The 27,987-nt window shown below is 46.6% G+C and overlaps 1 protein-coding gene and 1 long non-coding RNA gene across 2 annotated transcripts; one reads left to right on the forward strand and one right to left on the reverse strand.

Annotated features, from left to right (window-relative positions):
• Nucleotides 1-2,088: 2,088 nt before the first annotated feature.
• On the reverse strand, nucleotides 2,089-6,761 carry BAMBI (BMP and activin membrane bound inhibitor). The gene is made up of 3 exons (XM_065050657.1): nucleotides 6,431-6,761; nucleotides 3,334-3,624; nucleotides 2,089-2,886 (listed from the first exon to the last, which is right to left on the reverse strand). Exons 1-3 carry the CDS (start codon nucleotides 6,504-6,506, stop codon nucleotides 2,468-2,470), a joined length of 786 nt encoding a protein of 261 aa, XP_064906729.1. The 5' UTR covers nucleotides 6,507-6,761; the 3' UTR covers nucleotides 2,089-2,467.
• On the forward strand, nucleotides 6,751-10,149 carry LOC135578416 (uncharacterized). Its single transcript, XR_010469963.1, has 2 exons — nucleotides 6,751-7,872; nucleotides 9,153-10,149. It is a non-coding gene; the product is annotated as an uncharacterized LOC135578416 (long non-coding RNA).
• The last annotated feature ends 17,838 nt before the right edge of the window (nucleotides 10,150-27,987 follow it).

Consider the following 27,987-nt stretch of genomic DNA (forward strand, 5'->3'; position numbering starts at 1 on the left):
CTGAATATATGGGCTTTAAAATAAACTGGAAATCCAGATTTCATCCCAGAAACTTCCAGACCATATCAGCTACCATACCTAAACTATATGTACTGCGCCAGGAGAGAGCAGTTGTTAACCCCAGCCAGCAGCAACTCGGCAGCACAGCTCCCAGAACTGCAGGGGAAGGCAAACAATCTCTTTTCTTCTTTAAAGCATCTCCACAGCAAGGGGCCAATTAGAGCATCCTGGTCTTACTAGCCTTTTAATGGCAAGCATAAATAGGCCCTTATGTATTCAAATCAGCAGCAAATGAGTGGTGAAGGTCACAGGATGCTTGAATGACTATATGTGCTCCCTTAGATTTCTGGGGAAAGCACTTGAAAGGTTTAGCCATCAGATCTTCTATTAATAACTTGTCTAGTCATCATAACTACTAGTGCAGCTTCATCTGACAGACAGTATTTCAGGTTACTCTCTTTTGGCACCAAGTTCCCAGCCAGCCATTCCCAAAAAATAACACACTTGGCAGAGCAGACAACTGCCCTAGACTTTAGACTTTCACATCAGTGCAAAGGAAGGGCAGAGCTCTTCTAGGAAAGCAGCACTTGAAAGGTCAGCCAGAAGACCACAGGCCAGATTCCAGCTGCAGTTGCAGCCACGTAACTTCTTAAACTTCAGCAGCAGAAAAAGGTAGAAATCAGGGAACACAGTTCTCTGCATAGAAAGCAACTCTCCAGGCACTCCAAAGAAGAAGAGCCATCAGCTTGAGGTATGTAGAAGAAACTAATACTTCTCAACTACACTTTAATATTGCAAACATGGGCACAGAGGGACCTTAGCGCTTCCAAGGCCCCACGTCGATCGGGCATTGAGCATTTTACTGTATGGGTGAGTTTGCAATATCAATGGCCAGGTGACCAGCTTATGCCCAGCAAGCCTACCACACGATGTAAGTGTGCTTTCAGTAACGCCAGCTCACCTAGCAGGGCAAGTTTCCCTTGCAGCTCTCCTTGCTGCCTATCCCAGAGCAACCCTTCACGGTATGCAGGATGCAAGGTCAGAGCATTGGTGAAGGTAGTTGTAGCCCTGTCTGTGCCATCCCCTTTTCACTGGGTGCTCAACTTTACAGCCAGGACAGGAAGCAGAAGCATTTCTAAACTGTTTAAACATAGATGAATACCAGACTCTTGCCAAGTTTTATCTCCTGCAGCAGCTTTTTGAAGCCTTCTTTCACAATGGTGTGGCATCTGCCTTTTAAGCAAGTCTATTTTAACTACTGCAACAACACTTAATGAAGCAAGAAAAATAAATACAATACACTCCTTGGATAATCCAGAGGCTTTGTTTGTTTGCAGCAACTAGGCAATGAATAAATGAAATGATCAAGCAAAGCCAACTAGCTGAAGGAGCAAGAAACAACCAAGTGCACAAATACTGGCAGGGAAGAAGAGCCACCTATGCAAGAATAGCACAAAGGAGGAGCGAGAGATTAAAGTGAATACACTGTTGATTCTTCAGTCCCACACAAAAGTAGCAGCATGTGATACTGAGTTACACTACAAAAGAGCAAGGCAGATGTTTTCCAATGTGCCCAGAGGGTTTATCAGAAAAAAAAAAATCATATACATACAGCAGAATAGGCTTTGTGGTTTTGGGGTTTCCCTCCCCTCCCACCCCCACAAAAATTTTGAGAGCAAAAAGTACAAAAGAAAAAAGATCACAAGATTTGTGAGACAAGAGAGGAAAACCATCTACACAGAATTAGACACTTTCTGACGTGTTTTGCACAGAGAAAGGAAGCACTTCATTAACAGAGGGAAAGAAATAGTTATCACACAAAGCTGCAGAAGAATTCACTCAGGTCATGAGCAAAATGCTTTAACCAAGAACTGAGGATGTGGGTTCACTGTTACTTGAAGTATTAAACACTGAAGCTGCCACCTTCACTCTGAAATAACCAATTAATTTCCCCTCACAGAAGAGGTAAACAGACTCTTGTTTTCAGACTCTGTTATGCATGACCTTACCATGCATACCACCCTGATTTGTTTCCTGCCATGCCTCCCCCAATTTTTTTTTTTTCCAAAACAAAAAGTCACAAGCAAGTTTCAGACAAAATATATATATATTTTAAAAAATCTTTACAGTAAGTCAGGAAACATAGGAGCTTGCATACGGTTTATTATAATAACTCAGTTCTCAGCTCCCTACAGTTCAGATAACCCTGGTGACAGTGTTTACAACTTCTAATTTTTGCTTTCATAACTTTAAAGCAAACAATACATTTGAGTGTATTTTACTCTGTGCAAATAAGACAACTTTTGGAATCCTTCAGAAGAAATATCCAAGATTCTGTTTGCAGAGGTCCTTTGTTTCTCAAAGATGATTTATGAGAGTTTTTAAGATAAAGTGCTCCTGTCCAGCAGAACCCAAAGGCCTTCAAGAGTTCAGAGAGTAAGTTTAGCTGAGATTAAAAAATAATTGGTCATACAAATTCCAGCTTCCCATGTCCGCTGTACATTCCCCAGTGGACTAGCGAAAGAATTTTATCATTGCTGAGGTCTGAATGTCTCATTTTATCACAGGTCATGCAGCAGTTCTCGTGACCAGTCACAGGCACCATGCATTCCAAGTCCAATTTTGCCACCTGCCCTTTTTTTGAATGATGTCCATGAAAACTATAGTGCAAACGGGAAAGCATTTGCTGTCGTTGATCTTGCAGTCTCTTATTTTCACTCCTGAGCATTCGCAAGGCCAACATGATAAGGAGCACCAAGATCAGCCCACCAGCTATAGGAACAGCAATTACAGCTGCCCTGAACCACAACTCTTTTGAAGAGGTCAATTCCTGCACCTTGGTGATGAGATTCCTGCTGCTGTCGTGTTGATATCTGCTCCCTTGTCCTGTGAAGGGTAAAGATGTGAAGCTTATTTCAGTATCAAGAACTGGTTTATATATAAGCACCTCCCTTAAACACCACACTGATAAGTTTATGGAGACACAGTTACACATTCTGCACTATCTACAGTAAATATTCCTCTAAATATGAGTTTCTAAGGTTGGTTATGACATGGAAGTTCTAACCCCGATAGTCGATTTAACTAGGAACACCCCTACCATTGCTTCTCAGAAGCAACGTCAAATTGGCAACACAGACCTCTAATACCAATGCAGACAAAAAAAAGCCACTCGGCCAGGATGTTCCCCTGCATCCAGCCACCCACTTCTCCCACTGGTGTCTCTGCTGACATGAACAACTAAATCAATAGCAGTTTGGGTTTTTTTTTTTTGCCCACTGTCACCAGCCTGATGGCCAAATGAGACATTTCCCCAAAGCTTTCTTGTCCTACCTGAAGTATCGCCTCTGGAAGGAGATAAAACATCATGTAGTCCTCTGTAATTGCACATATCTTCATGACAGCATTCCAATGTGGACACGGCAGTGGTGCCAGAGTGGTTTTGTGCTTGTTTGGCTTGGCAGATATCAGCTGTGCTTGCAATAGAGTCCAAGCAGCCATGAGTAAGCGGAGAATGTGTATTCTGAGGATCGAGCAGTCTGGAGAAGCAGGCACTAAGCTCAGATTTGCACATATAGCCAGTTGCGACACAGTGTGCAGCATCACAGTAGCATCTGATTTCACCTAAAAAAAATAAAAATTGTGCAAGAAAGGTGAGAATTTGGTCCTTTAAGGACACCACACTATGTATTCTTTTTAGCCACGAGCATTGCACAACCAAACTCAGTGCTGCTTTTGAGGTACTCCTCTAGACTGTAAATCCAGGAGAGCAGTGGTTGTTTCCTTCCCACCCCTGTACAGTGCCTACCTCCATGTAACCTTAATCCCTGCAAATGCCTTGAGGCACCTGTTTTAATTACTGGTACTATAACACTTTAAAATAAAGCAAGAACATTTCACTGAAACGGGGTAGGGGGAAGGTATGTAAGGAAGGTCACAGTGGCTTTTTTTCCAAGGTAAATAACTAACAAGACCATTTTATAGCTACTTCCACTCGCTGTCAGCAGTTGCATTAAACCACATCTAAAATGAAATCCCAGCTTTAAAAGCAATACACACCTTTCATACTATAAGAAAGTCGCATCTATGTTTTAAACCATTAATACAGGAACAACATTCTACTTTTATATATGTAACACTTATTTCAGCTGAGCCTAAGCACACAACAAAAATACTAGGTTTATATATTTGATTGACAAACAAACAAAAAAATCAGAACTGCTGAATTGTTTATTACCTCTCAATACTGTGTCAAAATTTAAAAGGTTTAACTAACACCTTATAAAGCTATTAGCTAGAACCATTACCATCCCAGTCAGGAAGGTTTTTACTGTGTAAAACTGGGCAACTATTTTCAATTTCTCCAGAAAGAGAGAAATTCTTTAAGTAGCCATCCATGTAAAAGGACTTTTTATCAGTATTATAGAACAGAAACACCACAGTTTGTAGTTAATCTTTCCACCAGAGTCAATGTCTCTCAACTCAAATGTGAAGCTATTAAACCGGGTGAAATTGTGAGGCTAAAAGCCCCCCCTTGTCCCTCCCCAGTTCTGCATGCAACCCAACATGCGGTCAAAAGGGGAAAACACTTAAACTGAAAATCCTCTACCAGCTCTATGAAAAAATCTCTCAGGAAACCTCAAAAATTTCTGAAGGAAGCGATAAAAAAGTTCCCTTCATAAAACTCTACATTTTGTGCTCTCCAAACTACTCTGGTACGAGTTATACACAACCTGTGGTGTATGGAAAAATTACTCTTTCTAAGCAAGTTGCAACTCAAACATAATTCAATGTGCCATCGATCCAAGGTTTAGGAGGAAGCCAGACTTTGGAGCCATCCTCAGAAGAATGGACTTAAAACTACTTCTAATGTGCCTGGTGTACTTGCCAACATAGTGGCACCAAGGCTTTCAAAGTCAACTGAATTGTCAGACGTCTTCCTTCTATAGCTTGCATTCCAAAAATCAATCTACAGGCTTGCCTACTGCCACCCATTCTTACAATGCTTCCTCCCACCCCACACCTAAATGTTACAAATCGTCCCAACCAAGTTAGTTTCCTCTCTTCAGCCTACTTTAATACTTTCCCCAAAATGCTACTGCAGGCTCCAAGGCTTTCAGTTCCTGCTGGTCCTTAATAACTCTGCTTAATAGAAGCCAAATGACGGAGTGTCTCACTGTCTCCAGTCCAATTCTCTTGGGCTTTTAGACCAAGTAACCTAATTTTTCGTTAATTCGCACACATTGTCATCCAGCATGCTATGGAAAAAAAGACTCAATAATAATTTTCTAAGCATTCTATGTGAGGTCTTCCCGTAGCCTCTCTGAAAAATATAGTTTTCATTGGTTTCTCACTGTATGAGAGTTAAAAATGAGATGCAAACAAGGAACACCACCAGAGCTGACAGTCCTTCCATGGGTCTTTGCACAGCTCGGCAGGAAAGCGACACAATACACATACTTAGATTTTAACTGTTTATACAATCCCGCTTAAAATGCTACATTTTATTGATCTAAGACAACCTTACAAACAAAATGTGACAGGCTAGTCATCAGGTTAATTCAACTGCATTTTAATTAAAGCCACGTTTTTGGTGAAACAGAATGAACTCTGTATTACTGTATTTAAACAGTGTTTCTGTCAATTCATAAAGTTTCTTCCTGTGCTATGCAAAAGGCCAGAAAGGGTATTTAGTATTTTGAAACAGTGAACAATGCACTTCTGTTCCCTCCTCTTTCTTGTTACTGTATGTAGCTACTAAAGAAAAATGTCTGCTTTTAGTCAAGATGGCTACAGGAGAGACTGCAGGCTTCTCTTAAACCTTTTGAAGTCAACAGCAGCCAGAAGCCTGTGATCCCCTAATTATATCATTATCAGCCACATAGTTTCAGTATCTGCGACTTCACATCACTCAGTCACTCCCTGTTCCGCACGTTTTGATGGGGCCAGCAGGCTCCCCCCTGCACGCTGCAAGGGCTGTTATTTAGGGTTAATTACAGCCTGCCTCCCAAAATAAATAAACACCGTCGCACATCATCGCAGCGCTAGCTTGTCCTTTAACCCCCTCCCCGGAGCACGGCGACCACGGGCGGCCCCAGGGCCGCCTCCGCCCGGCGGGACGGAGCGCTCCGCGGGCGGCTGGCAGGGCAGCGCGCTCGGGCTGGCTGACACCGGCGGCCAGGTGGGACGGGAGGGCCGGGCCGGCGCAGCCCCCGCCGCCGCCAACAAAGGCTCGGTGAGGAGTTCCCGAGACAGCGCGAGCCTCGCCGCGACCCGCGCCTGCCGGCACCGCCGCCTGAACGGCTCCTCCGGGCCCGGCCGCCCTCAGGCCCCGCACCCTTTTTCCCTCAGGCACCAGGTTCCCTCGGGCGTCCGGTTTCCCCAGGCGCGGCTCCCCCTCAGACTCCCCCGTCCCTCGCCGCGGCCTCACCTCTGGTGAGCAGGACGGCCATGGCGCACAGCTCCAGTTGCAGCCAGATGAAGATGTAGCTGGAATGGCGATCCATTTACCCGCCCGCCCGCCCCACGGCGCGACGCCGCTCACCACAGCCCGCAGCGCAGGCACGGCCGAGCCGCCGCCCGCCCCTGCCCCGGCGGAGCACCGAGGAGCCGCTCGCCCGCGGGCAGAGCCGTGGCGCGGCCACCGCTGCGGCGGGCAGGGTGGATGTCCGTGGCTCCCTGCCTTCCCCTCCCCGCTTCGAGACGGCGGCTCCGTCCCCAGCAGCACCGAGTCCGCCCAGCCCCGGCAGCGCTGCCTCACTGACACGGCGCCGGCGCCCCCCGCTCAATAAATACTGCCGGCCCGGGCGCGGGCCCGCCCGCCCCGCCCCATTGGCTGTGCCGCTCGGAGGAGCGCGGGGCGCGCCGCGGGCAGGTCCGCCCCGCCCCGCCCCGCCCCGCCGGCGACGGCCCCGCCCCGCGGCGCGACGTGACGTGACGTGCGCTCCGCCCCAGGCGCCCCGGGGCGGCTCCGGCTCAGGCTCCGGCTCCGGGCGCTGCGGCCGCGCCGGCTGCTAGCCCCGCTTAATTCAATAATGGGCACTAAGTGCAGGTCCCCGGCCCCGGGCTCCCCGGGGCTCTGCACAGATAGAGATCGCTGGCGGCGCGGAGCGGCCTGACTCGCTGTAGTGGTCTGGGGGCTCTCCGGGGGCGCCAGGGTGAGCTCCGCCGACATCCCTCGAAATCATCCCCTTACGGAGGCGGCAGCGCCGAGTTTCATAAGCAAATGCAGCGGCTCTGGCTGCGAGCTTGGCGGAGCCGTGTTTAATGAATAAACAGCAGTACAAACCCCTCTCTGCAGGATGAAAGGCAGAGTCAAAGGGAGAGGCGGCCGAACCCTCCCCGTCTGCGCTCGCCACCCCGCGCTCCCGGCGCTGCCACCGGCCTCGGCGCGGCTCCGCTGCCAGCCCTGCCCCGGCGCTCCAGGCTGTGCGAGGATGCAAAAGCGTTGCAACACGCGGGATGCCAGAAGTTTCACTGCAGACGGTTTTGTGGGCTTTTGGGGGGGGGTTGTTTTGTTTTGGTTTTTTCCAAGGTTATGAAAAACCTGTGTTTGGGCTTGATGCGGCGTGGAGGTAACAGCAACTGGGCTGAAAGTGGAGTGTCACTGTGGTCTGCAACCCACCGGGTCCACAGCACCTGCACGGCCTGGGATGGACTGTGCAGCTTGCGGGGCTTCTGCGCCTCCCTGGGATCTTCCAAACTGATGTCACATCCATTGTGAGACAGCAGACCCATGGTCAGAGCCGTCAGCAAATACACCCTGCAGTAATGCTACCGTCCTTCCACAGTGTCCTTTCAAAAACCAGCTTCAAGTTCACTTGGATGGAAGCACAAAGTGATGTTCCACCACCAGTGTGTGACACAGCTCCTGTGGGTCATGTTTAGCTTGGACAGTTTTCCTTCACATGTTTGTCCTGAAAACAATGTGCCCCATAGTTAAAATTTCTTTGCTAATTAAGTTTTCTCCTTTCTTTTCTCATTACATTTTATAAGCTTTGTTTTCTGCAGCATTTGCACGCTGTTTCCCATTTATGGGCAAAATGCTTTAAATATTTGGGTCCACAGCTACTGTTAAAGCTGTTGGATGATGTGTAGATAGTAAGTTAATTGCAAAAATTACTTTAGAATTTTAATTGGAAATGTTTTGTGAGTCTTTAAAGTCATTTTCAGTTCAGGACATAATACCTTGTGACAGAGACATTCCTCCTCTGAAAGAGAAAGGAGGAAATATGAAATCTGAGATTGAGATAACCCCAGTTTACTTTGGCAGAGAGGAACAGACTGGATCTCAAGCTAATTAGTGCTGATGCCATCACACTTTATAATGGTTTTTTACTGCAAGTCTTGCCATTTGCATATGTATAAGATAGATACACGTGTGCTGCACCGCAGTCTTTACACTTATGTTATACATATTTGCACTCCACCACAAAGTAATTTTCTAATTCTTGTTTCTGTTTAGAAATTACAAAAACAGTGAGATCAGCCAAGCCATATCTCCCACTCTGGCACCAGCTATCAGACACTCATTTGCACACATACAAAAATATCATTCATTATAACTTAGAATCATTACAGCAACATGCGCAATTCTGTTTCTTCTGTTCCTACCACTGGTGACAGGCGCATTTAGCAGATCTCATTTGTTATACGTGATACCGACAGACTGGAAATGGCTTTTATTCGTGGAGCCACATTACTGCAGCAAGTAACATGAGAGACTCCCTGAATATTATAAACATCCTGGCCAAGGGAACATGAGCAGACTAACAGAAGGCAATGTGCTTGAGATCAGTTTTGAGCAGCATATTTCATTGACAGCTGTCAAGTTTGAATTGTGAGCTACAATTTACTGTAAAAACATGCTTATTCTGTGTGCTACAGGCATGCCTGAAGTGCCACGAGTGATGGAGGGGCAGCAGGGCTCACTCTCCAGCCCTGGTTCCCCGCAAAGCAACTAATTTGAAGATCCTTTGGGGAACCTGTGGATCAAGCCAGGGTGTCAGGAGGGTTTGACTGACTTACCATGTGTCCTCTCTCACTGGTAGTTTGCTCAGGGAGCTGCAAGGATTGTGTGGGGTCCTCTGACAGACCATAACATAAACAAAATAATTCAGCTTCTGCAGTGCTAATTTGCTTTTGTTTTAAAGGCAAGAGCAAACAGGACCAGATTGGCCTTGAAAAAGGGACAGGAGACAGACCCAGCACAAAGCAGTAATAACAACGTGTTCTGCAACCAGAAGGAATGTGGGATAATGACTACAAGGAACCATCAAGGAAAGTGTCAGGAGCCTGAGGCCGCATGAGGTGTCTCCAGCAGCCATGGGAGAGCAGCCTGGAGTCTCCACTTGAATGGACTACGCAGCCCCACAGAGCACAGGGCTGCTCCCTCCCACCAGATAGGGTGAAGTCCTTTGAAGCCAACCCGAATGAAGGACCTGGTTGCAAAATCAGCCTCTGGGCACTTCAGGGAAAGGGACTACTTTGGGAAGCATCTCACAGGAACACGTTCCTCTCTGCCTCGGCTCAAAACTGTTTCGCAGATGCAAAATTTTATCTTTAAGAAGATGAACCAAAAGAAGGGATCCATCCAAAGAGGCTCTGCAGGCCACCCAAATGGTGGTTTGGTTCTTTTATTTCACAAGGCAATAGTTGCAGTGCCAAAGCTTCTGCCAGAAGGACTCAAGAATTAATGAGTCCTTCTTAAAGACCAATTCAAACCAGCATCCAAGGTCCTGAACTATTCCAGACCAGGACTTCTCCTATCAAACAAGCAGCTGCTCAGTGGAGGTCCTGCTTTTCCCTACAATCCCGTTCAAGAAAAGGCTCACTCTTTGCCACCAGGAGCATGTGAGCAGAGCAGCCATGCAAGTGTCTACCTCCCAATGCCAGCTGGTGAAATCCCTCCGATGAAACCCCAGACTACATCCACCACCTTCCTCAGAAGCTCCATGTGCTTGAGAGCCCCAGTGCAGGCACGAGAGGATGACTGGCATGAGGGGTTTAGGTCTTTCCTAGATCAAGGAGGAAAATAAGACATGCCAAGACAGAGGCCAACCTAGCAGCACTTTCTGAGTACGACTGAATGAGAGAAAAGCTCCTCTCTGACTCTGCAGAAAAAAAGAAATAAAAATAAAAATATATCAATCTCCTTTCTTTGTATTGCTTCTTTCATATATTCCCTGTCACATGAATTGGCATCAACACATGTCCCTGCTGCTCCTGTCTACCATGTGTGTGCCACCAGCAGTGGCGTGCCTGCAAAACTGACTAAATGGAGTTGAAATCTCAGCCTTCAGGTGCTCCTGATTTAAGCAGCTAGCCCTAGAAAAACGGTGTGCAGTGGGAAGTAATTCCTTCATCTGGCAGCTTTAAACATTGCCATGAATTCCTCACCTTCCATAAACTTTTCTGGCATGCTGGCAACTCACCACCATTTCCCCCAAATGTTTGGATGTAACCCCACAGTTTACCTCTAACAATAATCATGTTAATACAATATCTCTGCCTGTTTGAACCCTTCCACCAACCTCCTCCCCAGTTTAAGGAAAAAAAAAAAAAAAAAAGGATAAGAATTGCAGTTTGGAAATCCATCCAGGTTCACCTCTACAGTCAGGGCATCCCAGCAGCCCTGTCCTGGGGAAACTCTCATTCCTTGAGGAGCTGAGGATTTGCATACTGCTGGATTTACGTGTGCACGCTGGCATTTGCCAGTACTGCCAAATCAGATGCTGATTTCACTAGCAAGGACAGGTTAGTACTGCTACACTGCAGTCATTTCAAATTGGTGTCAGAAGCAACATTCACCCACCACATCCATTCTTTTTTGCACCTTGCAATTATGATTCATCTGGGAACTTCTCATTTGGAAATTATATGCAGTTAAAAGCATTGGGACTGTTTAAAGCTTCTTTGGAGCAATATTAATCAGAATTTTTTTTTTCTTGTTAACTGCTCAACACCAGCCAACAAACAACTTTCTTTTCCCAGTTATTTTGCTAGCATTTTGGATATGATACACACAAGCTAATTCTACTGAATTACCTTTATTCATGGTGATTATTGCCTTTAAAAAAAATAATTAAGGCTTAAGCTAGCATAGCTATGATCAACATAAAGCCCAGGGGGCAGGGAACATAATATGACTCTATGCAATTTCTTTGGCTTCCCACTTCTGGGGCTGGCCATGGATTTATTGAATCAAGTAGCCACTTCAGGAGCTAAGACTATGCAGAGCGCAAAACCTGGCTCCTTCCCCAGCCGCTCCCCTGTGACAGACAGGCTGCCAAGCAGGTTCCTGCAGGTGAATAACTCCCAGGGGGATACCGGGGCAGTTCACAGGGGTGGATGGAGACCTGCACTCCTGCTCACTTTCAGCAGCAATTAGCATGTCCCCAGTGAAACTCAGTTACCTGCAAACTGGAGGAGCAGAGCTGTGTTCCAGAAATGTTCAGTAGTACCTGTTCACATCAAATAAAAAGGAAACGGTCAGTGTCTGCTTAGCAGCATTCACCCCTCCATGCACATGTGGTATATCATCCAGGTGGCACCAATTTGCATCCCCCCAGATACAGGACATGATAAAGACGCACTTTTTAAGCGGCCCAGAAAGTGAAGCATTTCCTGCCATGCTCATCAGCTTACTTTTTTTCATTTAAAACTAATCTTCTCTCCCCCTCCCCCCGCCCCCGAAACTGCACTCCTACTCCTCCCAATCAATAGGACGATTTGCGTTTATCCTCCTGGAGGCATCGCTGCTAGGACCGGGGCCAGAGAGATCCAATCGATAGGGGGAAGCTGGAGCAAGGCTGGAAAAGAAGCAGCAGAGAGATTCCCCCAGGGAGAAATGCAAAACACTGGAGAGAGGCAACAATTATTGTAATTGAAGGTAATGAGGCCGAGGCGCCAGCTCCAGCTCTGCTTAACATCATTCAATACAAAGTGAAACACAGATGGAGACAGCCCAGCCCGGCTGGCCCTGCCTGCAGCCGGCAGCGAGCCCTGCCCTCTCATCTGCCGGCTGCAGCCCCCTCGGTGCAGCCTCTGCCTGCTGCAGCAGGGATGCCCCCGGGACGGGTGTGTCTCCTGTGTTGCTGGCCCAGCAGCACTGGAGTTGATGCATTTAGTGGAGTCACTCTGGATCTGACTGGTCTTGTGGACACGGAGTCCTCCTTTTCCTTTCCATAGAAGACTCCTGTGTCTGTAGCATCTTCAGTGTATTTAACCTCACTGTGCGCTGAAAGTCACACACTGAGAATCAAATCAACTCGGCCAAGGACAAATGCCCCGGCCCATAGCAGGGCAACAAATCCAGCCCCAGCCCCTTAACCTTCAGCCCTACTCTGCACCTCCTCCCCTTTTTGCCACCCCATCCCTCTCCTCTGCAGCCTCGCCGGGGTGCCAGGAGGGGCGGGGGGAGCATTGTCTCCTGGCCGGGAGAGGGATGCTGAAATGGAACTCCTGCTGCCCTGTGGCTTTCCCCTGTGAGTCTGCCTGGGCACGGTGTAGGTGTTTCTGTATCTCTGACACTGTACCTGGCCTGCACACTGCTGCCTTTAGAGCAGAGCTCACACCAGCGTTTGGCAGCATCTTTAAAGGAGACACAACTGCATTTTCACCTTTGATTCCATACCCACAGAGACCCCGCCTCGCAGCTTCAGTAGTCGAGGGGGGCTCCGTAAGCCGCCAGCACCGTGAAGAGCTTATTGTACCTTCCTTTAGATTAATGCAGCCTGGACCGAAAAGGTGGCACCGGAGTCAGAAAGCCGGTAATGCGGTGGCAGCGCCGGCGGGGCCCGGGCCCGGCTCCGCGGGCCGGCTGGGGGCTCACCGCGGGCACGTCTTGCCCTCTGCCGGCAGAGCCGGCCCTAGCAGGGCTGCCGGAGCCCGCTCGGACAGCCGGCGTAGCAACCTGTCCTGTGCAGATGCAGGGCTAAGAGGTGCTAGATAACGCTGCAGCTGCTTTTGAAACAGGAGGATGCACCCGCCGGCAGGCGCATCGGTAAGTGATCGCATGGGCAGAACAGCGAGAGCGGTGCAGGACCCGGTGGTACCGCGGGGCTCACATCAGCTCCTGCCCCCGACTGCATCCTGCACACAGGAGTTAATGTCCAAGATTCAGCCATCACCTTGTGAAACATCCATGTAAAGGTGTTACATGTCAGGATTCATAAACCGTACCTAAAAAGTCAAGCACCACCTATCAGCTCTGGGTTATCAGGTGTCTAGAGATAAGGTATGGCAGATATTAGGAATTCACTTTAGATCCCAAGTATGAAAAATCATTAGTTATGTCCTGACACAGCATAGCATGCATGTGGGAGATAAGAACTAGCACTGGAGTCATGACATGGCCAAAAAAATCCCTGGAAATTGAGATCACTGTAACAAGACAAAACAAAATTAAAGTAACATTTATTACAGAATGCTATAGTTTGGAGATAAGGCATCTAGTGGAACAGTCATGTTGTCCTGTCAAACCAGAACCTCTTTGGTAAAAAAGAACCTATTGTCTTTCTAAGGAAACCTCTCAGGTTTATATCTCCACATGCAAGACAGACTGTCCACAAGGTCTGACCACAGATGTCTGTACCTCGGAGAGCTTATAGCCAGCAGCCAAAACCTGGGATGCTCTGCAGGGTGTGGGGGCTAAGCGAGGCTGTTCTCTGCTCTTATAAGTAGCTGTTGTCAGCAGCCCCTCCACAACAGCAGCTCTAAAAGCTTTTGATGCAGACAAAGAAACTCTCTAGTGATATGTTACTCAGTATTAGTCAATATTTATTGCTCAACCTCTGTTTTCTGAGCTGCATATTTCAGAGCCAAATGCCAGAGACAAGGCAGTCAATGCAAGCCAGCCAGGAAAGTCCATATACATTATAATAGACTGGAGTATCAGCTACTTAAGTAGGCAGCACTCAGACAGTTTAGCCCGAGATCTAGTCCTGACATTCATTTGCAAATGCAACAGGAAAGGCCAAAGGCAGAGCTAGACCTCAGAGCAAGGACCAGCAGCTTCCAGAAGGTGGATATGTATCTTAATGAGACCTTAATAATTCAGGCCCTTAATAATTCAGGCCCAGAAAGCTGCTGTTTGAAAAAGAAGACAGCAGAACACCTAAGCAAAGATGTGCAATACGAATAAAATCTTAATTCTCACTTTACCATGAAAACCAGAGGGAATAAGAGTATTTGTGAGACAGGGGACATGAGGAGCTGTGAGTTAGTAAGAGCTGTGGACTGGCTTAAATTCCAGCAGCATGTGGTGGTGTACTCTGCACTGGCCAGGGAAGCCACAAAGGGACAGCAAGGAGGCTTCACTCCTCTGGCTCTAGGGCAAGATCAGTAACTCCATCAGAGACAGTGTGACAACTGGGAGACAGAAAAATTGTAAAAAGGGGAAATAACAGGGCAAAAGGAGCTGCAGTGAGCTTTGGCAGATACACGTCAGGCTGGAGGCACTGAACACCCCAGCTGCTGGGCAGGGCAGCATCTGAAGACACAAACGCACCACCTCTTATGGTGGCTATATCCCCAGCTTTCTGCCAGCTTTCCCTGAGGGACTCCTACCCTTGTGGCAGGGATTGCAGAAGGGATCACCCATCCCTCCCATCTGCAGCCCAACACTGAAGCACCGGAGGAACAGTTTTGGGTGCTGTCCTGCCACCTTCCGACAGAGAGGATAATCTCAGGCTAAGGAGCAGGACATACAGCTTCTGCCAGTACACATCTCGAGATGCCACAGGGGTTCATCTGTGTGATCACAGATGGGTCAGGCAGAAGAAAGGATGGGTGGAATGAAGCGGAGTGTTGGCAGAAAGTGATACCAAGAGGAACAGAAGCTCAAATTCCTCACCATTCAGGGCTGAGAAGCAGCAAAGGGACCAGGGAGATGAGTTGAGAGAGCTGATAATCCTGGGGGGGAAGAAGTGTGGCCCCTGTGTTTTCATAACCACTGAAGGGAAGAGTTCAAGACACATGAGAGCTACACAGGACTAAAAAGAAAATTAAGAACTCCCACATAAAGAAAACAGTCCTGATTATTCTCAGAGCATCCTTGGTAATGCAGAGCGGGACATTAAACTGAGCCCCCCTCCGCCGCCCAGATAAAAGCTTGTGAGGCAGTAGTGAAATATGAAAGTTAAACATGCTGGAGGTGGGAAGTGGACGAGCACTGCCCAGTGCCCAGTGGCCACTGCTGCCAGGCAGCCCCCAGTGTCACAGCTCTGTGCAGCAGAACGCAGTTGCTGCTTGCTTCCTCCACGCTGCCACCGCCTTCCTCTGCCGTACCTCCATCACGCTGCCCTTCTACTTTTGTGTTCACCACTGTCACACATTGAGGGAAGCAATGGTTTTCCTTCACTTACTATTCCTCCTTTTTTGTTTACTGACACAACTAAGTTATAAAAAGGATGTAGTGAGAGTGGCTTTGTTGCAGTCTGAGAGCCAAAACAAGCTGGGTTGTGAGGATAAAGCTACTACCTACCAAAAGCAACAAAGAGGCTGAATTATGGTTTCCACCCTGGCACAGGATTTCTCAGCCTGTCTGCCTGGCAGCTTTGCCTGTCCCCATTGCCACAGCAGAGATGGGACTCAGATGCCCAGAGACATCTGGCTTGCACTAGGTGACATTAAAACAAAAGGGGAGCTCAGTAGGAGAGTGAAGCAGAGGCAGAAGTAGGGAGAAAGAGAAGGAGAAAAGCAGAAGGAGAAGAAAAAGGTCACTTATGAAGATGAGAACACCACCAGCACATGTGGAAGATGCTCAGGGGCTGTGGGTGGGAGGCTGGGTGTCCTGCCGGGTGAGCCTTCCTCCAGAGCAACTGACACCTCCTTCTCTCCTCCTGCCACTCCCAGGCAGTTAGCAGACCATTCTACATTTCATCCCCTATGTTAAGAGATTTACTACCCAACTACTCCTTCTCCCCTGGCCTTGTAGAGAAGTTGCTAGCCTTGCACCTTCACTCTGCCCCTTCATTCTCTGCCTATAGAGAAATATATTGAAAACATACACTGGGACTCTCGTGCCAGCCATGAAGCTCTGTCATGCAAAGCTGCATGTGACACTGTTCTAGGCTGCTTCCCTGTCACACAGGGGCTGTGAGACACGCTGGCCAGCATGGACACTCTGGGTGGCAGCGGCAGGGCGCCAGGGCTTTGCACGGATCTGGGGCTGCTCTTTGCTCTTCGCCAGCCTTGTCCTTGGGTGAGGCTGCATTATTCTCCCCACCCTCAGCAGAGGGGCCGGGGAAAGTGATGAAAATATTGCAGCAGTGGCAAACTGCGAAGAGCTGAGAATAACCACCCACCCCTTTCCCTGTCCTGGTGAGGTCCCATGTACATCTCTGCCCTTCACATACGGTCAGCACCAAAGGAGCTCAAGATCATCCCTACCGACATGCTCTTCAGGCCTCTCCCCAGAAACCTGGACTCACCTTTGCCTCTCTCACTCACGCTATCTTTCCCTGTATCTACACATAAAGCCATAAAGCAGCACTGGCAAGATGTATGAAGCTGTTGAACAAGGCAAAGTGGGATGAAAACAGGCCAAAGTGGAGATAAGCTCAAAAACCTAGCAGGAAGGAAGGACAAGAAATGAGCCACCAGAGTGAAAAGCAGCAAGTGGATCCAAGCATGAACCCTGCAGTGAGAAAAGCTGGTCCCAGCACCATGCTGAAGGAACAAGGTGTGATGTGCCAGGAAAAAGGGATGGGGTAATGAAAGCTAAGGACATGCTGACTGACAGACACTGGCACTGCCAAACACCCACACATGAAACATTGTCCTCACTGCCTTCTCTACTGGTTTGCAACTTGACAAGACAATGAGCTCAGCTGGCACTGAGGAGGTGCTGGGAAGAACTGGTGGTGAGGGGTGGGTGCAGAGAGAGCACAAAGAGGCTGAGGTGCACCTGAAGTCTGAGGAGCAGATGTTTGGCAGGAGGGCAGCAGCTTTTGGGGACACGCCCTGTGCAGGACAGCGCTGTCAGGATACCCCTCTCTGCTGAACGAGGCACTCAGCATCCTTGGCAATTCTGCAACAGCACTCGTATTTTCATTCCTAAAACCTGGTACCTCACTCTAGAAGTAGATCATTATTTCCAGCATGCCAAGCTCAGGATTTTTCATTGTGCCCAGAAAATAAATCTCCCTGTGGCCTGCTCCATCTCTGACCATCCTGCAGGACTGTTTGGATAAGGAATATCTCATCGTGGCTGATTGAGTTTTTCCTTTCTAATTTCAATTACGTAATTAAGAAAGCACAAATGATGTGTTTTTTTTCAGAAAGCATGCTCCTTCCATCTTTGCTGGCACATCTGGAGCAGTCCTCCACGCTACATTTGTGTGACAGATTTACTTCATTTGTGTTGAAAGAAAAGGTTGTCAGAAATCTGGAAATGGAAACTGTGCCAGAGTCCTACCTTAATCCTTAAAACTACACAGCTGCTTCAGACTCCCTCAGCACAGATTGCTCAAAAACATGGTGGTATGCAATAACTTTTCACCAACAACCAGCAGGGACTGGCAGATAATATATCAGGAGATACCCTCAGCTTATAAAGCCCGTTTCTTCCAGAAGATCCCCAAAGCCCAGGACAAAAAACAGCCAAAATGATTGATTAAAAGACTTGTGCCTTCTCAGCCATAGTGTGGGTGACAATCCTGAATAGAAATGCACATGCCAGTTCTGAAGGAAGTGGAATGAATGGCAATTGATTCTCTGTAAGCTGTGAAACACGTAATTCTGTCACTAGCCCCCATGACTCTTATCACAATATTAAACTTCACTGGACCATTACCAAGAACAATCCCACAGCTGATGCAGAAAGCACAATAACTTGTTCAAGAGCTTCTCATTTCTTCCAACATTAACAATTAAGACTGGGATTCTTCAGGGGAATTTAATGGTGCTAAGCTCCTGTTCACACATGAAAACTCTCATGTATCACCAAAGAGCGATGGTTACAAACCAGGTCTGAATGTGGCAGAGATGGGAAGCAGAGTAAGTTGTTGGTAAAAGCCGTGCAGCACCTGCAGCCAGAATGAACCGGTGAATTTGCACACCCAGCAGTAACAGCCATGGAAGTACCCCTGCTGGAAAAAATCACACTTACTTCAACAGATTGTTTTCCCTCTGCAGAAAGCCCCATGCTGCGGACAGAGTGCCACGCTGCAGGAGTCCAGCAGACTCTGATATGCAAGACTTTCTCTTTTGGTTTTCTCTTGAACAGTGCCCTTAACAGAAAAAACGTTTGGAAGTACTAGTCACATCCCTGTGGAAATCACCACATACCATCTTGTTTGACCCCTTAAGAACAGAGGAAAGGAACAGAAATGAACTGTGTTTCTCAATCCAGCTTCAGAAAGCATTCAGTTATACTAACTGTTGCCCCATCCTACTCTGAATTCCTGCTTCAGTACATAAAATAATGTGTGAGAGTTGTTCAGCATCCAAAATTGAAGCCATCAAGTTCTATAGATGTTGGAAGTTCATTTATAATCATCCAGAAATGTCAAAGGAAAGAGCTGCAGGCAGCAATAAAGTATCCCGGCATGCGTTATCACTTCAGAACCAAGGAAAAATAAAAGTAAAGTTTGATTAAAAAACAACAACCACCACCAGAGAGAATTAGAGCTAGGAAGAACTTTAAATAGTCATCAAGGCCATTATCCTTGTCCAGAACAGGATCACGTCTCCCTCTCCCTATAGCAGATACTTGTCCCACATACTCTCCACTGGCACCCAGTGCAGGGGCCCTACAGTTTTCCAGGGCAGTTGTCCCCAGCTCTTCACTTACTGTATCGTATTATAAACAGCAACTCAAGTCTTACTCGGTGCAGCCTGAGCCACTTATTCCTTGTATTACCCGCCAAGGACACAGAACACATTTTTCTTCTGGCAACAGCCCTCTATATATTTGAAGATGTGCACACTGCCTGTTCCCCTCTTCCCCCCTTAGGCTTCCCCAGGCTAAGCTACCCTTGTTTTTTCAGGCCTCTCTGGCAGGTCATGTTTTGGAGATCACTGTCCTTGTTCTCCTTCATACTCTTTCCAAACTGCAGTCTACAAATACAGACATCGCACTACACCTCAGGCCCTCCTTGCCTCATTTGTGTATCTTGCAGACTGAAATATGGTTTATACCTCTGAATTTGCTGCTTTTCTGCAACAGCAACACACTGGGACATATCCTGGAAAGCTCTGCATAATGAAGACAGCAATCTCCCTGTTTCAAACATAGAGGCTACTCTAGAGAATGTTTCTGAATAGTTGTCTGGCTAAGGCAGTCCAAATGTCTTTATGGGAAGAGGCTTTACTGGCTAGAGAGGGAGTTTGGGAACACTGGCATCACTAGGCAAGCCGTGTATGACAGATCCAACACCAGTGAGAACATTCAGCTCATCATACACAGGGTGGACTCTCAGACAACCTGCAATGTACTTTCTGCACGCTGCTCCCCAACCCATGTTCTTGAGCTGGGCTCTCTCAACTGAATGTGCACATTTGTTCTTTTCATTGATGAATTTCATCTCATGTTTCTCCAGAAACCTACTTTTCACTTTCTGTACACTCCTACCTTGTGAAAGAAGAGATCACATCTTAGCCAGCATTGCCTCTTATTGGTTTTTATTTTGTCCATCGACGCTGGAACAACTTCTTTTGGTATTCTTAGCACTTTAAAAATTATTATTATTATTATTGTTATTAAAAGGAATTTCCAGCTCTGCTTAGTTCCTTTTTCCTGTAGCCTTCCTCCCTAAAATTACCTACTAATTCTGATTTTACTCAAGACTTTTGTCTTTAGTTAGTTCTTCTGTAATTTTGTACTGCTGTACAGTACATGCATTACCTTTTACCTGTTTGTACTGGTTAGCCTCAAACCTATAATTTATTTTCCTTATTACTATATATATATATATATATATATGTATACATACACAAAGAAGGTGGGAAAAAATAATTTTCCATCTCATTCATACAGGTAGAAATATACAGATAGAATGAAACTCATTATGGCAACAGGTGCTAGAATTTCTCATCACTCTACATCCCACTCATCCTTTCCCAGCAGACGTGAAGGTGACTCCAGCCCTCCACGATGATCATGCTCTGTACTTCGGATTACATTGCTAGTTGCTGAAAGGCAACCTCGTCCACCCGATTTTCCTGGCATGGCAGGCTGCAGAAACACGTGCATCCACAGCACCGCTTCCCCCTCTCATCATCACTGACAGAGCCCATAACCCCTGTGAAGGCAGAGGAGGGGCTCCCATCCTTTATTTCTTCTTTGGTTTAACAGCCACAAGTTGCACAGAGATTAAGTTGTGTGGTGCTTCCTTCCACGTCAGTGACATTTGGTCCTTATTTTGTGTTCGGGCAACACTCTAGTCAATCTTCCCTACTAAGGAGCAGGTACAATCACCAACTCAGTGATTGCTTTCTTATTGCAGATAGTAATTTTCTCTGTCATTAGTGATGTTGCTGCAAACTTCCAACTTCCAAGCTTCCGCCTTTCGAGGCCTCTACATCCACCCTATCTGGGTCTTTGGGATGACGGACCTGTCTCCATCTGACCTTTTCTCACCCAGCTCTTGCAGTCTGTCTCTACGGAAATTTCCCCAGCGCTGCTCTCCACATTGGGGGATGTTGTTCTCTTCACCCTCACCAGCAGAAAAATGTAGAGTTCAGCCCTTGGCAACCCAGGCTGGGCTCCAGGCTGAAGCACAGCATGGTGGTGGTGACCATGTGGGCCTGGGTCTCAGGGCAAGGAAGGTCTCGGCTCCAGTAGCACTGCACTTCATCATTCCTGCCTTGCAGGCTGAGACCCACCCCCAGCTGTTGGCTGTGTGAAAACCCACCTGGGTGTTCCCTGTTCACTCACAGGTGCTGGGGCTGAGGGCTCACAGACCCCCTCCCAGCCCAGCTGTGTCCTGCTCTCTTCTTAGGGTGCAAAAAGAAGGAAGAGATGCTACCTCTTATGAAACTGATACAGATAAAGGAACAGCAGCAGATGGCTCTGGCTGGAAGGATTATATGGTCATGCTGGCATGCCCTATAAATTCAACTCAGTCAGACCAGTTCTCTCCTGATCTGGAAAGACTAAACCAGAAAGAGTCTTAAAGCAGGTGAAGAGGAAGGGCAACAGAACCACAACAAATCCTCGTCATCTGTTTCTGAACAAGGGTATTGACAAGGTTGTCAGTGCAGCTTGTCTCACAACAGCAGAAATTGGGCTCACTGCACCGATTTTAGAGATCAGCTCTTTCCACTACAAGATTGTCATTTCAGAAAGAGAGCTGAGATTCACTCAGATGAGCCGGTCTCTTCTTTAAGTAAGCACCTGCCCAACATTTCAGAGAGGCATTTTTTTTCCTCAGCATGCACACCATTTGTTTTGTTAGCTGTTAGGCATGCATGTTAGGCATTAAAAACACTAACATTCAAAAGGAGACAGGTGAAAGTTTTCGTCTTTGTTATTTTAGCTGTTTTTCTTATCCAATTGGACACACATTGTCTATTTGCAATATCTCTGAAAACATAATGTGGTTGGTTCTTCCTGTTTTGAACATTATTAAAGAGATGGTAACTATGTCTCCCTGTTTCTTTACAGTCAGTTCTTCAGTTTGTGTTTTGACCTACTTGAGGACACCGAATTTCTCCAGTCTCAGAAGGACGGGGTTAAGATCAAGGTTATACCTCCCCAGCCCATATGTGGACAGGTGGCCAAAGGTCAAGCTAACCAAAAAATGTCCATTTCCAAATTGTATTTATCATCTGATGCCTTAAAATCATTGCCAAAGAAACAAGAATAAATGACTCAAGTTTGTGTCTAAATATCACCTCAACATAGTAAGAAGCATGCTGACGTATTTAAGTCAAGATATTTCTGTGAAGTCTCCACATTTTTTGACATCTCCGGAAACTTTTTTTTTTCTTTTTTTGACTTGAACATACCACTGAAAATATTTTGTGATGGGCATCTGCACTTGTCCACAGTACCCAACACTGCTGGTTTGGTACCTTGGGGACCTTTGGTACCTGCGACCTCAGAAGTGCTGAACTCTCAGAAGACAACTTGCTGGGGAATGGGGGTGGGATAGGAAAGTGAAAAGAGTTCATAGAGATGTCACCAATGGGTGACCCGGATAAAGCTACACAGGCATGTGGGGTCAGCATGTTTAAATTAGGAAATCTACCCCAAGATTCATGCTCCTGCTGTTCCCTTGGAGGAGCAAATGATAGAGGGAATTTTAGAAAAGCTAATTCATCTCATATGCTAAGTTGCTGCAGGTAGAGGCTCAAACTGAATAATAATGAATCTCAGATACCTGCTTGTCACAGTAGCTTCCTCCTTCCTTCCCCAGTACTTTTAGTGGCTGTCAGTGCATCTTGTTTTATAACAGGGCTTTGCAGAACGAGGGCCGTTTCCTAGTTTCTGAAATGCCCCAAATCCTTTTTGGGATTCAGAAGCAACTATTTCCTATTCTCAACTAGAATTATGAGGATCATTGACATAATTCTTCCCAAGTCAAAGTGAGTTTTTACTCAGCCTGAACACTGAACTGTTGGCACAAACCAAAGCCACAGAAGACCCTCGTGACTGTTTCAGCTGCTGTTGCATGACTACATTTGACCCATGAATGAACAGGTAATGGACAGGATCTCCACCACGGTGACACCCAGGAAAATGTTTTCTTAATGCTAGACATGGATTTGTGGTACAGAGAAGGTATTTTGGCAGACAGACCAGCCTCTGTCCAAGCAGACTTGGGAAGTCGAATATACAGGAGCCAAGTCTCCGTTCTCACATTAAAATCAATCAATTAGACTTCTTAATCATCTCATTGCAACATTCTGGTTCCACTGCCAAGCTGGGCTGGTCAACAGATTTTGTTTTCCCACCAGTATGCACTGGGACTAGCAAAACAGGCTACAACATCCCACCTCTTGTGGCAGCTGCCAGGGCCTCTTCCTTCGTGAAGACAGACACAAAATCAGGGCAGAGAGCAAAGACATCAGGCAGTCACAGAGTTCTCATCCTCTTGTCCAAATTTTCTGCCTCCCAAATCGCTAAAGCCTGCAATAAAATGAGCTTACGCAGCCATGTAAGAAGCAAGGGACACTTGGAGAGCAATGCAGAGGAGATGTGGTGTCATGGAGCAACAAGCCATGCTAAAAGAAAAGAAACATCCAGGAAAACAAAGCTGACTGGTAAGGTTCAAGGGAACAGTAGCACTTTATACCCAGCATGGATATTAATCAAAAACACTTCTGAAAGCACATATTAACCTTTCTTCAAGAAACGAGGACTCCCCACATAACTGCTCTGCTACAGGAATCAAAGCATCTTGTGAAAACGTCTTTCTGGGAGTCACTCAGCCTGCAGTCCCCATTTCTCACCAGCTTTGCACTGTGAAAGCACCTCCAGCAAGAGCCAGCAGGAGCCAGAGTCTCAGCCCATCAGAGGCTGAGTGCTGCCATGCTCTGCCCCTGGGACTCCACATTCTTACTTCACAGAACGCCTTTGCCATGGGCCTTTTGCTGCTGTTTAAGTCATTATTGTGTGAATTACCACTGCAAGCACCAGCTAAAAGATTAAAATAAATCAGATTGCAGAATGAAGCCTACAGAAGAAAAAGGAAAGGTTTTCTTTCTTGGGTAGTGTTGTTCTGAGTAGATCTGTTATTTGAAAAACACTTGGGAGAAAGCTGATCCTGACCTTGCCAAGTCCCAAACAGCATCACCTCTCCTCAAAGCTGAGCAATAAGCCATAGCAGTAGTATATGGCAGTCTGATCAAAAAGCATTCTTCTGTCCCTAAATACCTTCAACCCCATGATATAGTCTCTCATGGTCAGAAGCCACCGGCTTAACGTCACTATTTTTCAGCATGGCGCCTCCGTAATGAAGCAGGTTGCAGCTGTTCCTGAGCATTTGGCTTTGCCGAGCAGCGTGGGAGATGCTGGAAGCAGGGGGTTAACGTGTGGCGCAACCACGGCCCTTCAGCTTCCCCTTGCAGCCAAACGCAGAACCTGCCAAGTGCTGCGTTCCAATAAAACGCAACTCACACAATCTGTGAGTGTAATAAAAGAGCTGTTAACAATTCTGTAACTCTCTTTAAGCTTGTAAAAGCCTGAAGGTCAGCTGGAAGTCAAGTTGCATTTCTTTGGAAGGAGGTCAGGACAGTCCTGGGTGACCTGTTCTTGTCCTTTTACCTCATCCTCTGGGGTTTCTGAAGGGCAAGCACTGGGCCTGGAGGGGCTTTTCTGCCTTTCTCCCACTACAGGAGAGTAAACAGAGCAGAAGGGTACGTCAACAGAGGGGAACAGGTACCAAATGACCTTGCCATTTCAGAGCTGCTCAGACCTGGACACCACCAGCGGTGTCACCAAGTGAACACCTTCCCAGTCCAGTGTTTTGGGACAAACAAGCTGATGGTTTCCCTTCTCTGGGCTTGACGCTGGAGACTCTCAAGACCGTGCAGTGATAAGAGAAGTAAGTTCAAACCCTGTCCCTCCAGTTAGGAGCAATTCTTAAAATTGCATGGTGACCTCCAGGCTCACCAAGGTTTAGGGCTGGGTATGTAAACTCCAGGACAGCATTTCTGCAGTCTTGGATGTCAAAACATAAGACCACCAATCAAGGGAACAAAGTGGCTTTGCCATGTACAAAAGTGGGGAAGCAGGATGGATGTGGAAAGGGAGAACAAGGGTGGGGGAGCTATGAAAAATTCATCACCATCCTCTCATCACAAGACACTCCATTTCTAGTTTGGCAAACCAAATGAATTTATTTGTCATCTCCAGGGTCAAAAGTCTCTTCACTTAATCATGGAGATTTGGAGGGACAGAATGTGTCAACACTCACCAATGTGAAAATACTATTTTCCTTAGTAATTTCCCAGTTGTGTCCCCAAGTAGATCAAATTCTTGAGAGAAGCAGCATCCAAACAGACGAGACAGTGGGCCGTGCAACACCACCGGGGCAGCCCTGGCAAAATCAGCAGTTGTTGCAAAATGGTGCAATCCGCTCCAGTCAATTAACAGTAGCAAGAATGAAACCTGCATGGCTGGATCCTTTTATTATTGTAGCAAATGGCATGTGACCACATTTTTATTATATTTTACATTAAAACTTCGGGGTTTTTTAAGCTAAAAAAAAAAGGAGGAAAACGAAGCGGGGGAAAGCGCACCAACCCGCAAAACCAATTCAAACGCAGGCTTTAAGATCAAGAATCTTTTCCAGGATGATATAGGAGTACCCAAAGCCCTGCAGGGGGCCTGACAGGATTTTGCTTGCCATTATTTTACAGAAGCTGATGCCACGTTTTCTGGGGGCAGATTTGGATAAGCACTGTGAGGAGGAGAACACCAACAGCAGGCAAAGCATCACCCTTCCATCACCCTTCCCTCCAGGTGCTGCAAGCCCTTGTGCACAGAGGAAATTCAGAGGCATAGACATGCTTGCACCACCCACACACACCAAGTACAGACTTTTAAATTTCTATTTTTAAAAAGCACCCTTTAGAAACCCCATGCCCCAAAACACATTTTGCAGAAAGAGTACAATGCCAGCAAGCACAAGTAGAACAAAAAGAAATCATGAAACGGTTCAGCTTTTCACCCAACCTTATGTTTCAGTTCAGCTGAAGTCAAGTTCAGTTCAAGAAGAAGTTTGGATTCCCTGGGGGTTTGGTTACAAGAAACCAGCTGTAGCATTGGAATAAGATGGAAAGTTTCCAGAGGGAGATGCTGGGGTTTGTGTTTGGTGAAGAACTGCAGAAGTTCAAACAACTGGCCTTAGGAGGAGCCCCTGCGTGGTCTCTTCTGGGAAATACCATGGAAATACAAATAAGATGTGGGTGGTGAAGAGAAGAGGAAAACACACATTAGCTCAGAACACAACCACCTGTGATGTCCCCAACAAGAACCCTTTTGCCCTCATATCCCAGCTGCCCAGGGGACACCCACCCCAGACCGCAGAGAGGGTGGCGAGCTCAGCTTTAGACCGCACAACCCTTCCCACTGCTGCTTTGGTGAACATCACTAGAAGTGATTAAACTTGTCCCCAGCCGGCTCTGGTCGTGCACAGGCGCAGCGGCAGACCCAAGGCCCCCCGCCCTCACCGAGCCACAGCTGGAGCACATCTGGGAGGAATCGGGATGGGGCTGTGCGTGGAGCAGGAGAGCTGGGGTGCAGGGGGAGACCTCTTGCACCTGACCAGAACATTCCTGGTGCTGCCTGGGGGGCAACAGAGGAATTGACAACAGAAGAACCTTGGGTTTTGTGAGACACTGATCAAAGAAAGTGAAGGGCAGTGGAGAAACAAAATTAGGCAGAGGAAGATGAGGCCATGACACAGATGAAGTTCATAACACTGTAATGGGTGAGAAAATCCTACCTGGGAGAGGAGAAATTGCACAACTGGAATATCACAGAGAGACACTTTTGTCACAGGCTGCTGCGTGGCCTGGAGAGGGGACACAACCCGTGACCGGAGATGCCGATCTGCTACAACAGGACATACATAGGAAGGATCTTGAGAGACGTAAAAGTGGGGGTGGGAAGAAAAACAAGCCTCAAGAGCAACATTTCCAATAGAATGGCCTGCATGGTTCAAAATGGGCAAAGTTAGCAGATGGGTTTCTCAGCTGAGGAAAGTCTAAAGCCGCAGCAGCCTACTTCTGCATTCATTAAAATGCATTCATTATCTCTGAGTTTTAGATTAACATTGAAAAGCAGATTCCGTTAAAACTATTTCCCCAAATTCACAAACATCCTGTCACTCATCCCAGGAAATTCCACAAAATGGAAAAGCACACAGAAAAATACGGTATTTAATGAAATTGAATCCAGCCTCACCGAAAACTTCAAGCCTGTGCAGAATTCAAGTATGTAACAAAATGAGCAGGCAAATCTGATTTAATTTTTAACTTTTTCCTCCCCTTGGGAAAGTTATAGATTCTCACAGTGTTTTCTAAATTTAGGGGGTTTTAGGATACGCTGTTAATTATCAAGACATCCCTCATTTGTGTGTACTGTACTTGGTGGATACAAACAAAAAAATCAAGGCACTACAAAAGTAGGCCACAACTACGTTAAATTCCCAGGTAGAAATTCTCTCTGTTGAACAACTCCATATAAATGAAATAATCACTCCTGCTCTAAAGAGGAAAATCTCACAACCCCTACTATGAAGAGGTACAAAATATGAGGTTACATTAGTATTTCTACTTGTCAGCCAGGGAAAAAAATGTGTTCAACAAAACTTCCCTTGAGAAAACTCCTGTAATAATCCAAATCCCACCAGAGCTCAACCAGGCAGAACAAAAATGTAGAATGTCATTAAAAAATATGAAATTTTAAAAAATGACTATTTAAGAAGTTAATGACAGGTTTCTTTTAGCTGATCCTCATCTAAAATAACATATAGCTGCACAAGCGTGAAGAAGGTTTAGGCCTCACTACGTCTTGATATCTCCGTATCAGATCCTTCAAAACGTAGTGCTTGTGGTTGGGCAAACTGGATGTGAGCACAAGGTACTCTTGTGTTATGAATAGCTGACCTAAAAATAGTAACAGCTATTTGTGTCAACACATGATAATGGAAACCTGTTTTCAGACTACAACATGCCGAATCATCAATGTATAGCATGCCTGAGGCAAAGTCCTTTACTAAGTACTATTCAGGGATGATGTTTATCATCCCATTCTCCACTACACAAGACAGGTTTTTGTGAAACTCAGATCACCATTACACTTTACCAATGCCATGAAGATCAGTCATGTGAAACTGCAAAAGCATATAGAAAACTCCCATGGACCAGCTACCAAAATGTTGCCTTCTGTTCATAGAATCATGGAATCATTTAGGTTGGAGAAGACCTTTAGGATCAAGTCCAACTGTAAACCTAACACTGCCAAGTGAACCACTAAACCATGTCCTTCAGAGCCACATCTACACATCTTTCAAACACCTCCAGGGATGG

The sequence above is a fragment of the Columba livia genome, chromosome 2 (assembly GCF_036013475.1).
Source record: "Columba livia isolate bColLiv1 breed racing homer chromosome 2, bColLiv1.pat.W.v2, whole genome shotgun sequence".
In the NCBI taxonomy this organism is placed as follows: Eukaryota; Metazoa; Chordata; class Aves; order Columbiformes; family Columbidae; genus Columba; species Columba livia.

Coding starts and splice junctions, on each gene's coding strand:
- BAMBI (XM_065050657.1), bottom strand. CDS start 6,506: ATGGATCGCCATTCCAGCTACATCTTCATCTGGCTGCAACTGGAGCTG. Junction 3,625..6,430: donor GGCCGTCCTGCTCACCAGAG/GTGAGGCCGCGG, acceptor TATTTTTTTTAG/GTGAAATCAGATGCTACTGT. Junction 2,887..3,333: donor TTCCAGAGGCGATACTTCAG/GTAGGACAAGAA, acceptor TACCCTTCACAG/GACAAGGGAGCAGATATCAA.